Source organism: Limulus polyphemus, unplaced genomic scaffold (genome assembly GCF_000517525.1).
Source record: "Limulus polyphemus unplaced genomic scaffold, Limulus_polyphemus-2.1.2 Scaffold857, whole genome shotgun sequence".
Taxonomy (NCBI): Eukaryota; Metazoa; Arthropoda; class Merostomata; order Xiphosura; family Limulidae; genus Limulus; species Limulus polyphemus.
In genome coordinates, this window is record NW_013666467.1 from 249,432 (window position 1) to 262,600 (window position 13,169).

Consider the following 13,169-nt stretch of genomic DNA (forward strand, 5'->3'; position numbering starts at 1 on the left):
AAACACTTGTCCCAGTCTCAGTGTGAGGGGGGTGGGAGCACTGGGAAATATACATCCCAGCCGCAGTGAAAGGGTTAATATTATCTATAAACTATAAGTTTTAGAATATCACAGAAGAACATTTTATGAAAATTGGAAAAAAACTGAAAGCAAAAAGCAGTGCATGGTAGATTACCAAAAATTAAGACATCTGTAAACTGTGAGGGATCCATTTTCAGAGGAATGTAATTTCCAAACACGGGTGTCTCAAAACGATTAACATATTCTGTATTATGTTTGACTGCAGGAATAACAGGCTGGTTTTCAGTTTCTGGACCTTCTAACAGTAGTGGCTGAAGCTTTCTAAGCTGTAAAACATACAAACTGCAATTATTTTATGCCAGTAAAACCAAGCATCAACTGTAACAAAATACACCTTTTCTAACATAAAAGACTATTATATTTTCATAAGTCAATCGAATAACATGATTTCATTAAAGAATTATCTCACTGGGTGACAATAATATATAAGAACAACATAACAGAAAGTGCCAGCAGAAGTTTTCAATATTTAGTAACACCATCAGAAGTGAGCTCACAAAATCCCATAATGAAACATTAAAAAAAATCCAGCATATGCTATTTATAAACCTAATGAACTATTACCCTGCAATGTTTGTTTTTAATTATGCGCAAAGCTACACAAGGGCTATCTGTGCTCTGCCCGCCACGGGTATCGAAACCCGGTTTCTAGCGTTGCAAGTCCGCAGACATACTGCTGTGCCACTGGGGGGCTACTCTGCAATGCCAAGTATCAACTGGAAAATTGGTAGTATTTTATCTTCACATGCATCTGTCAACCAAAGGAAGCAACTTTTCAGTTTATTAATCAGTTGCAGCAAAACTCTGCTTCCGTGTAACGAAAAGCAAAAAATCAACAGCCCGATAAAGTAAGAACTTTCAAAGGTGTCCTTCAGCCGTCAGTATTTACTCAAAATCAAAACTTTTTTTTATTTGAAATAAATGATACTGTAATTTGGTTACTCTGAAATGTGGGTTTTAAATTTAACTTACGATTTCTAAAGTTTAAAATATGTGATCTTTATTTCTTGTTGTTGGTGAAGGTATTTTCAGAACTTCAAGACTAATATAAAATTTGTAGCACTTTTTTTCATTTTTCTTTTATTATGTTCCTGTTTTTATGTTTATAAAAGGCTACTTTGCAATATCCTTAGTGCTCTCTCAGTGTTGATACAAAAACTAATTTCAAGAACTGCTTTAATAAAACATTTAAATTAATAATCAGTTCAGTGGCAGATCCAGGATTTTTGAAAATGGGGAGGTGTGATGATTCTGAACGTAAACGAGGAATTTTTGGGACTTCCCTGGTAGGGTTAAATGGGTTATAATTATAAATGTTATAATTTGTTATAATTCTTCCCTCCTCAAAGATCCAATTTTTGCTATTATTTTGATTTTATTTTCAAATCGAGGGGGTGCATGCCTAGCATGCCAGGCCTGTATCCACCCTTGCAGTTACAGTAGACAAAATTAATTACCTTAACTTTAAAAAGAAAGAAAAACAACAAACAGCATTCAACATTTAAAGCATTAATAAAGGTGTGTCTTTTTTTTTCAGAATTCAAAATCATCATAAGTTCAAAGTAAAGAAACATTTATTCTCATATGAGCTACCCTGTTGGAGCAGACAAACCAACAAATAACAAAGATACCTAATTAACTACCCCCACAAGATACACATGTTTCCTGTCTTAAAATTTGCCATCTGGAGGCACCCAGATTTTTTACATCATTATGAACTACCTCAAAAGTATAGAATCTATCTAATTATCTTTAGGTAGATAACCTAAAATGGTGAATCAGCATTCATCATCTTAGTGTGTACAAGTTATTTACCTTGATAAATTCTAACATATGGTAGACAAAATAATAAAGTAAATCACATCATTTGCTTCTAAAAGTCAGACTATTTTACCCCATCATCTACCATCCAAAGTTTTATTTTTTTTTTCATGGTTTCACTTATGAAATCTTGGAAAAGTTTACCAGAGGCTTTCTATGAGAATTCTTTGCTAGCAATCACAAATTACACATCACGAGGCAAGTTTATATGAGAAACAAAAAATTAAAATATAAATACATTTGTTATATGTGTCATTGTACAATCATATTTAGAAAATACTAACATTTAAATTTCTTTTTTACATCAAACATATTCAGTGGAAATGTATGTTATTAAGATTCCGAGATTTTTTCTTTTAATTTTAAGTGATGAGTAACAATTCTTAAAGAAGTAAACAGCAAGTTTCATTCATCAGGTAGTTTGGATGCAACTTCAGTTTCACAATAAATATTTTTTGTATGAATATTAAAAATTAACTTTTAAATTTAATGTAGCAACCACAAAGAGGTTTACTCACAGTTATGACACCTGTTAACTCATCTACTAGTGACTTCAGAGCATACAGACCATGCTTGTGTTGACCAATGTACAATGTTGGACTAAAATAAAATTATCAAAAGTTCAATAAGTTGGATATTTCTCATTATCATCTCTATATTTAATCTACAATTCACCACAAAACATTATGACAAGAAAACTAACAGAAGTACTTCTCAGTATCGTATATATATAAAGCACAAAAATCTGTGTCTGTCTGTTTGTCCCTTATCTAACTACTTCTAGGTCGTTGGGCTAATCTCAACCAAACTTCGAACAAGAGGCAATATTTTGCAAGCAAGGATAAAATACAAATAATCAATTTATATTTCTGCATTTCAAAATCTAATGTCCATTCCACAATTTAGATTACCGTTTCAAGATGAGAGTAGTGATAACTAAAGGTTATCAGCAACACAGTTGATATATCTTAATTAAAAATTCATGGTTACATAGGAAAGTTTGTTTGGTGCAAAAAATTATCTCTATTACTGACACAACTTGTCTGAATACATAATACCACTGATCACTGATTCCATTATTGATACAATTTGTGTGAATAAGTAACACCACAGATCATTGATTCCGCTATTGACACAACTTGTTTGAATAAGTAATACCACAGATCATTGATTCCATTATTGACACAACTTGTTTGAATAAGTAATACCACAGATCATTGATTCCATTATTGATACAACTTGTCTGAATAAATAACACCACAGATCACTGATTCCATTTCCATTTTTGGCAGTTGTGAATGAGCCAAATGATGGTTTGCTCAATTTACACAAGCCTATTGGCTAACAATGTAATGGGAGCTATTTTTTAACAACACTTTCGTAAAATAAAATTTCCAGGAATTCATTAAAATGTTATTTAAAACAAACAAAAAAGAACCGTTGCTTACATGAGTCCTTTTCGTTGTTGGTGGTCAAGTTTCCAGTCCATAATCCACTGATTCATGTGCTCCAAAGTTTCTACGGAAACTGCCTGAAATGGAAGACGCCTAAGTCCTTCTTGTTCGAGAAGAAACATGGCCACTATAGGAGTTCCGTAATCCCGGTCCCATAAAATGTTTCCTAAGTTCATATGAAATGTTTTAGATCTAATTGTACCACTCATTACACATTGCTATTGTACTACAATTGAAGCTCTACATCTGGTGCTTTAAAAACATTCCTATCTATCCAAAAGAATATTAAATAAATGGAGTTCTGATGAGCTTACTTTTCAGTTTGTATTTTTAGCTCATTTTTCAATAATATTTTCATCATATAACTGTGATAACAGTGTAATAACTGTGTGTATCTTATGTATCAGTCCCTTACTGTAATTTGTTGCTGGTACCAAGTTCATAGTTATGTGTCATAATATGAAAATAAAAGCAAATATGTGTATGTATCTTTATTATTTTACTATTAACTGTTATTATATTTTTCTTATGCACTTTGACATGTTTTTTCTTTTTTTGTCTGACTTCAGGACTTTGTGGTTTAATACACAGTGGTTGTTTTTTTGACGTAACATAAAAATTTTACCTTTCGTTTTGTTAGATGCACTTAGCATGCTAAGTTTGCCAAGCAAAAAGTTCAAACATTGCAAACTTTTTTTCCTAATACATCTTCATAAGTACACTTTTGTTTTATTGTTGTGTACTAGCTGTTACTAAAACTTTGAGAGACAGCATGTTGGAATAACTTGAAATGAAAATAAGTTAACTTTCAGTAGGATAATTCTGTAAGCACAAATATTTTGCCAATAATTATTAGAACAATGCCAAAACATGACAAAAACTGAAAACTTAAGCTTACAAGTATAACTCTTAAGGCCTAGCAGCTAAGCTTTATGACCACATAATCCATGGCTTATATCTAGCTCTCTCAATTTTTTCTTGTTTTAAATACTGTTACCCTTTAAATTAGAATTAAGTCTTTCCACATAATTCATTTTCTCAAAGTGGCTTTAGAGCTTCCATACAGAATTAAATTATATTTATGAAAATGTCACATCTTGTATTCTTTGTTGTAAAGATATTCAAAAAGTTTCCTGAATCATTTCTCATATAATCTACTCATGAACTATAATGAGATGGTCTTATGAAATATTTCTATGCTTGAGTCTGACTAGCAAACCTCATTTAAACTACTCAACATGATTAGCTTTAGTGATATTTACACTAAATTCCATAAATAAAACCTTCAACAAAAATAAATAGTTCATTACTTATAATAAATTCCAGTCTGTTAAATGTGTTTTCAAAATGACTGGTAAGGCTAAACATTATGACTTAATTATAATTTTAGTAACTTCAAAAAAATTTTTATCAATAAGAAATTAATAAATAGTGTACTTTATGTGTACATTACAAATGAAATATTTATAAGAGCAACCTATTTCAGAATAATAATGTAAATACTTTAATTACTTGTTTAATATAAGCATTTTAGCCTAAGGTGGATTCTTCAGACATTAATAATAGTCCACCTTGGACAAAAGTGCTTACATCAAATAAAGAATTGAACATTTATCTATTTACTCGGACATACATTATTCCTACACATACACACACTGAAATACTTACTTAAAAGTTGAAAGAGGAATACATATTTAAATAACAGCTTATATTCACTCTTTTCAATGGTGTACTTAAGTTTCAGATATATATATATCAAATTAGTTTTCCTAAAACTTTCACTTGAAGTAGATAATGAAACAGTATGAAGTGGGGACTATAAACCTCAAACACACTCAACTAGTTAAGCCTTGATTGTAGTTTCATTAGACACGGTTTAAACTGATAAAAAAATTTACATTACAAACTAGTACCAATATTTACCAGCTTAACCCTTTCTGAAACGGAAGGGTGTCACTGATGTGTCCTGTTCATTTCCTACTCATTAAGAAATACTTAACCAAACTACAAGAAACTTATAATACTAATTTACTATATAGTATCTAGTTCCTGCTTTAAAAAATTCATGTAATTTGATTTGGTACTGATCATTTTTTAAATGGCCAAATTTCAAAAACCATGTTAAAAAAAAACAATTGATAATAATAATAATAAATGTTTTCTCAGTTTACTGTTGTAAGTCCACCTAAGAAAGAACTTTTCAAAAAACTGGAAATATTGTGGTTGAATAAAACCTACAAATTTCAACTTGGCATTCAGCCTATAAGTTTTTGTATGATAACATAAACCCATATTCAAATATTTGAAAGCATAATTATTCTGGATAATTTGCCATCAAGGGTCCTGTCATATACATTGACCATCACAATTAAAATCATGAACCAGTTTATTAAGAATTTATTAAGAAAAAAACTAATAAGAACACAAGGAGACAAAATATACTAATAACATATATCACAATACTATATTTACAGTCCTGACAATATCTGATAAAGAACTTAGGCCAGAAACATTGTTAATTATTTTGAAGTGTTTATGCTGAAAATGGAATTAGAAGAATTCTGAAAAGTTCACGTTCATTACTTATCAACAATGACTTTAGATTTCCACGAGTCTTGAGATTATTTTACACTAACAATACAATTCCAACAAGATTCACACAATACATATATGATTGCAGATGGAAGTACGTAGTTCAGAACCATTTACTTGTTGGTATTGCCAAGTCAGCATATTTACAAGTTACATTTTCTGGAGATAACAATCCACAAAACTGAGATAAACATTAGATATGGCTTGCCATGAATAACAATAGGAAATCCTCAATAGCCATGGCACTTGAAATTCTCTTAGACAGGTTGTTATTTGTTATCTCAATACGGGCTCGGTCAATTTGACCAACCATGTGACCTCTTTGTACTCACTTAAAGTCTTTATAGATTTAATACTTATAACTCTCTACATAGTATATCTTCACATAATTTGGCAGTCTTTCAGTTAACATTACAAGTCTTTCACGTACAAAAAATAATATTTTTTAGTGAAGTATTTTTAATAAAATAAAATAAAGATTTGTCCATGAATATAGTGAGTATTTGTTCTGAATAGTCCATGTGCAGAGTAATTTTCGTGTTAAAATTAAAAAATACTTTTCGTCATCTCAAATTTCCCTTCTCTACTCCCTAAAACCTCCTAAATGCATTTCAAACGTTTTTTTTCAGTAAAACTTTATAGTGTATCTATTATTTGCTCTATTCTATCTCAAAATAATTCAACGACCTAATGACCACCAAAATTAAAAATATCAAAATAAACCTAAATTACCTATTTTTCTTTCTAGAATGCCTTCAAACTGTAACACGAAACTACATCTGTTTATCCTAAGTAGCTATAAGTTCTTAACATTATACATCTATTTATAATTAAATTTTATTGTTTTATTGCCCTTTGAACCATATCTAACTATTATCTGCACCATAAAAAGTTGTAAATCACTTGGAGCACATGCAGGTCATGTTACTCTTTCGGATCACATTACTCATGATCTATTATGAGCTGCTCGCGTGCGTGTCTCGTGAACCATTTTAATTATATTATTATTATTATTCATTTTACCTAATCTAGTCTTAAATAACTTAAAAAGATTCGTATTTTTAGATTTTAGTTACTTTTATAATAATAAATAAAGAATAAATGTGAAAAACAAGAAATACAGTACTTACCCAATTTTCTTTTTTCTTGCTCTCAATTGTCGATGACAGGTAAGCCTAATTTTTTATAGTACTAATAGTAATGCAATTAATAATTTTTATTTAATTAAATAATACACCAAAGAATATAGACTAATAACATGCAAAGAGTAGACAAATTCCCTTACTTTTCAAATTTTTCTGGCTTTCTAACTATACGACAAGCTAGTCGTTAACTTTCCCATGGGAACGAGGTTGCTACTCAGTGAAATTGACTTCTAACTGTTCAGAACATTAATGTTATACAATACGTCATTTGATAGATGAAAACCTTGACTTTCTATTGATTATAGGTAATATATAATGAAATGTTAGAGAGGTGTGGCAGGAGGGGTCTGATTTTCTGTTCGATAGCTCTGTAACCAAACAAAATTGAAGACTATAAAAATTATGGTTTGTCTTAGCAATAACGAACTTATAGAGAGTAATTTCCATTTAATTTTCTACTTTTTCAAGGAGGTGGTGGATATAAGGATGATGACATGCTAAAAGAAAATGGGTCACATGGGTCACACTAGTGGAAATTTACGATTTTTTAAATTGTAGAATTAAGAACTTAAAACTTGTATACTAATAAAATATGAATTATTAGCTAAGATCTTATGCTATTTTAATTGATGTAACATAAACAAAAAGTAGTTTAATAACATTCTGAATGTAAGACATTAAAACCTTGTGTCATGCACAGTAAAGGAGACCCGGGCGATATGGTTAAGCACAAAGCTACACAAAGAGCTATCTGTGCTCTACCCACCATGAGTATCAAAACCTGGCTTCTAGCAGTATAAGTTTGCAGACATACCACCGTGCCACTGAGGGGCCTTTTAGGCAGGATTAGAGTAAATTAATCTACGAGACCTTCTTTCCTTTTTATTAACTATAATAATCAAATTCAAGTTTATTACTCATCAGGATCTCTACCAGCCTACCTTCAAATTGAAATTCTTTTAGGCAGAATTAGGGTAAATTAATCTAGGTGACCTTGGGCATGGCCATTACATCACTCAAAAGGGTTTAACCTTCTTAGTCCAAAACTGCAAATAGATTTCAAATTGGTCAAGAGATGACAGAGCTATGAACTAAAATTTGGACTTGAAAGACTTGAGCCATTCTTTGAGCCTCTATACCATGGATAAAAATGTGGGATGTATGAGCAATAGGGTTTTGGACTTTTAACAAGTTTTTCAGTACTGGAAAATTTGTTTACAAAATTCCATAACTTTCTGGGATTTTCATGCTATATGCAAACTCTGATTATAAATATATATTCTATGGGAATGGAGAACAGCATTTGGAAGGCTAATAAGATAACTGTTCTGCTTTGTAAAAAGATACTACATGCTAAATTAAACTACCAAAACTCACCACTCTCCCTCTCTAAAGTTAGGATTCTCCCAGTGGAACTGGAGGAAAAATGTGACAATTCTGAAAATGAACATGTTTCGTTTAGCTTCAATCATGTGATATCACAAATAATGGTTTATAACTGTATAATTCTTTTTCAATAATCCACTAAGTGATACAGTGTTATTTCCAAAATTTTAAAATAAAATTCAATTTACTACTTACCAACCTGTTTTGTGCATTATTTTTATCTATCTTCCACATCACTGTTATTCATCATTCATAACACACATTTTTGCTAAGATTAATTTAGTTTAGTAAGTTGCATTTAGAATGATCTTTAATAATAGCTAAACAATATCCACAAGATGATGTAACTCTCATTCAAAAACATTTAAAATGCAACATATAATTAAATTGAACTGGTGTATTTAAGCATTTTTACACTCACATAAAAGAAACCTATCATTCTATAGTGTCCAGGGTCACTGATGAGGAGTGGAATTCTCCGAAACCAATGAAAGTATAGACCATTCCAAGCTTTTACTTGTTGTTAAACAAATGTTTAAACAACTCTATTTATTCATATAATTAAATTATTAAGAAAACAGCATGGCACATTCAGAACAGTTGAACATTTCACACACAATAACAGTGGTGAACTAAATACATAAGTAATCTTAACCAAAAATAAACACAAAGCTACAAATTTTTGAGATTATCATCTTTTATATTTTTTACTTTGTGAAATGATATAGTTATACTTGATGAAATAAATCAAAATATTTTTTGTTTTCAATTTGGAGAAAAGGGTGACATAATTTCAACGCAAAAACTCAATTTCCTTAAATATAAAAACCCTATTAATTTTTTAAAATAACAATTGTTACTTTTCAACCAGCACATCAAACATAAAACTCTGCTTACCATAGTCACCTCCCATTTCCAATGAGGCATGTGCAGAATAATCATAGTAAGTTACATTCCATCTAAAGAAGGAATTACAGAAAATCATTTAAACTATAAAATGTTTAATTGTTAACAAAGGTTTAAAACTACTAATTTAGTTGAGTAAATACACTTTCAAGAAACTATCAAATAAAAGATTTACCATAAACTGCATTAGAAGAAACATTCATGAAAGTATAATTCACTGTGATATTAGTCTATTCCAATATGAATGTACACAATATTTTTCAGTTCTGGGCTGTTCTGAAAATAAAGATTGACCTAAATCAACAACAACTATATTATTATTATTATAAGTATGTTCAAAAATATTCAGCTTATCATGTAACAAAATTAGAAATTGTCATCTTAAGTTAAGAACACAATTTATACTTTGATGTTAAAACATTCAACAAATTATTATACACAGTAAAAAAAAGTAAAAGTAAAGTTGAAACTTTAAAGTCAACTTTATTGGTTAAAAATGAGCTGTTTTATGAAAATTTAGTTAAAACTACATTGTCTGAAAACTGAGCTTTATTGTTAACAATTATGATAATACTAACCTCTTCTCCCTTGTTTTGCTATCATACATGGTTATTTGAAATTCTGAAATGTTGAGTTTAATTTCAATTAGTTACAATATTCTGGCATACGAGACTACAATATTTCACAAAACTTTTCATTTTAGTTTATTGTAATAATATTAATAAAACTACAAAGAAAATATTTACATTTACTCCTGAGTATGCAATTTTTGTTTAGAATAATCATTAGGTTATAATTCACACATCAGTGAAGGATAGAGAAAAAAATTTGGTACATAGTACCAAAATCTGAATTTAACTAATACTGATTGTTCAAGAAAAAAGTCATTTTCCATGATCTGTTATTCAAGCAAGTTTACAATTATTGCAATGATAAAGAATGGGAAAATGAAAGTAAAATGTATATTTTATCAGGTTTTAGTTATACCTATAATATTAAAACTATGAGAATAAAAAAAAAACTGTCAACTTAAGTGTAATTTTATTAACTCAAAAACACAAGAAATTTTGATTAGTTCTGGACCAAATCAACAAACTTTTATGAGGTTCTTGGTTGGTTTCTAGGATGAAGGAAAATTGTGAAACTGATTTTAATGATTATGAGGTTTGTAATGTTATCATCTGATTTGAAATGGTCACCTTTCTAAAACATTACTTACAGTAATATGGTAAAAAGCAACTCAACCAGTTGTCTTTTACTATCCAATACTTTATTAAAGAACAAATCATAGGAGATTTTATAAAAGTAATGTAACCACATGACACTGACTTAGGTAGAATGGACAGAAGATTGTTAACAATAATGTTAGAATATGATAGAAGAGAAAGAGACAAGCCATAATTGTTATGAAGAAATTGTTTATTTGGTTGTTTCAGAAATTCATGCAATGCTCCATGAGGGCTATCTGCATTAGCCATCCCCAATTTTGAAGCGATAACTAGAAGGAAGGCAGCTAGTCAACAGCAAGCACTGCCAACTGTTGAGCTACTTTGATCAATTTGTGGGATTTGAAAACCACTCTTATGATGTACCCACAGCTCCAAAATCCATTAGGCCATGCCTAGCCACAAAAGTAAACGTGTTATAAATCTAAACAGACTTGCAATCTATGAGTTTACAATTTTGTCTGGTTTCTTCTCTTTTTTTGATATTTGAATGATGCTAAAAGTAATAAATCACGAGGCTCTGAAAACTACAATGAAATAAGATGGTGATTTTGTAGAATAAAGGTGAATCTAATTTCAGGTTTCCTGAAGTCAAAAGTGCATTTTCCAGGGAGAACTTTGAAAAATTCAACTTGAGATATAAGTAAAACCATGCTCAAAACTGTTGTAGAAAACTTCATGCTTTTAAATTATGCTGCTATCCAATATCATGGTTGATGCAAGGAAGAATGGAATATGACATAATTCATTTTAAGATCAAATGTTTAATTTATCTTTGTTTTTTCTTCTATTCACAAAATTAACACAATATGGCTGAAAATCCCTGTAAAATCACAACCGACCTGTTCGACCAATGAAAACTGTGTTGTCACTAGCAGCAGGGCAAAGATTGTCAGCATCTTCCTGAGAAAGTGTTTCAAACTTGGTCCCTGTATGAGGGTCTATAGCATACCAAGTGTCAACTTTTTTACCTAGGAAAATAACAACAAAGTATTAACAACAGAACAAAACAAAAAGCTAATTTTTAAAACATCAAAAAGGTTTAATAACAAACATACTCTTCCATCTACTACTACTACATTACTAAAGCTTCATAAAACTTATCCAGAAGAAAATAAATATTACACTGCTAAATAACACCAGCATAATGATTAGCCCAAACATGAACCATTTGAAGATTTATATTGTTGCAGTAAATACATTTCAAAGAAAATTAACAAATCAAAACTACTGTAGGTTCAATGAATATTATAATAGCAGAAATTAGGAAACATCACTATGGGTCACATGTAAATATGACCTGATGAAGACTGTAAACTGAATGTACACCACAAAAGATGAATGTCCTTAAATACTAACTACTGAATAGGTCTAATACATATTAAGATGACAGGATGATTGGTTTTAATTATTGTATATATATATATATATATATATATATATATTCTAGAAAGAAGTCTATACACTAATGAAGAAGGTTACAAGTATGTTACAATAACATGATGATATTTTAGTTTCTGATAAAATCAACTAATGATGGTCTCTCGTGATTACACAGTGATAAAGATCATCTGTATATTAATATGAAATAATAAAGACATAATTAAAAGGTCAAACTCAAGATGACGATCGTTGTTGTGATCAGTAGTCTGTACAAGCACCTAAGTCTAATTGTTAATCAGTTACTTTTCTTTAGTTACAAGAAATTAAGTAACTAGTTTTTATCCTACATTTTGGCTTCTAATTGGTTGCTATCTTCAGAGAACTCCTGGTAAGGACTATTTTAGTGGTTTAGTTGTTAACCATTGCAATAGATGATGCCCAATCACCACAATCTCACTATAACAACTACTTACAAGATGAACAGGATAAGTCGATGTGAACTCAAATGATAACATAAACAGACAAATATGACAAAATCTAATATTTTGGGTTACTAAGCCTTATCTAGTAATTTACTTAATATTTAAGAATTTCTTGATCTATACTTAGCTCAAACAGATATTTAATCCATTGAAACACAGCTTTTGGAAGGATTTAAAAAATAATTACCTACCATCTACTGGCAATGGTTGACCTTAACAGCTGTACTAATTAGTTCAACATCCATAGTTACTTGAAATTTAATGCTTCCCCATTATATTGTGTGTTTAAATAACTTCATATACCTCCATATACTTATAAAGTAACTGGAGTAAAGAAATTAATAAGAACATTTTCTCCAGTTATCAATCAGCATTGTTAACAAAATCAGTAGGGTTTACTGTACAGAATGTTTATAAAGTAAAACCCATTATTTAAGAACATGAGATTAAGGTATATTATGAATAATATAATAGGCCTAACACGATGTCTTATGACATGTATAATTAATTATAATCATGCTTTGTGAGCTTGTAAAAGACAATCACACCATAACAATTATCGTTGTGTCAAAATGACCTATATATATATATATATAGTAGTCTATTTAGTTACTACTGTTGTTTATTGTCGTCCCAGTATAGTACTATTGAGTACGTCTTTGTGTAACTAAAACTTAACAAAAAACAAACAAC

General features: G+C 30.0%; 1 protein-coding gene across 2 annotated transcripts in view; it reads right to left on the reverse strand.

Annotated features, from left to right (window-relative positions):
- Positions 1-13,169, reverse strand: part of LOC106460892 (serine/threonine-protein kinase/endoribonuclease IRE1-like) — a 38,845-nt gene that overhangs the window by 18,055 nt on the left and 7,621 nt on the right. For both annotated transcript variants that reach the window (XM_022387703.1, XM_022387704.1), the window contains 7 exons: positions 11,454-11,582; positions 9,964-10,006; positions 9,377-9,438; positions 8,471-8,530; positions 3,351-3,522; positions 2,421-2,502; positions 176-347 (listed from right to left, as the gene is read on the reverse strand). In XM_022387703.1, the coding sequence (XP_022243411.1) occupies positions 176-347; positions 2,421-2,502; positions 3,351-3,522; positions 8,471-8,530; positions 9,377-9,438; positions 9,964-10,006; positions 11,454-11,582 (720 nt within the window). The remainder of the gene's footprint in view (positions 1-175; positions 348-2,420; positions 2,503-3,350; positions 3,523-8,470; positions 8,531-9,376; positions 9,439-9,963; positions 10,007-11,453; positions 11,583-13,169) is intronic.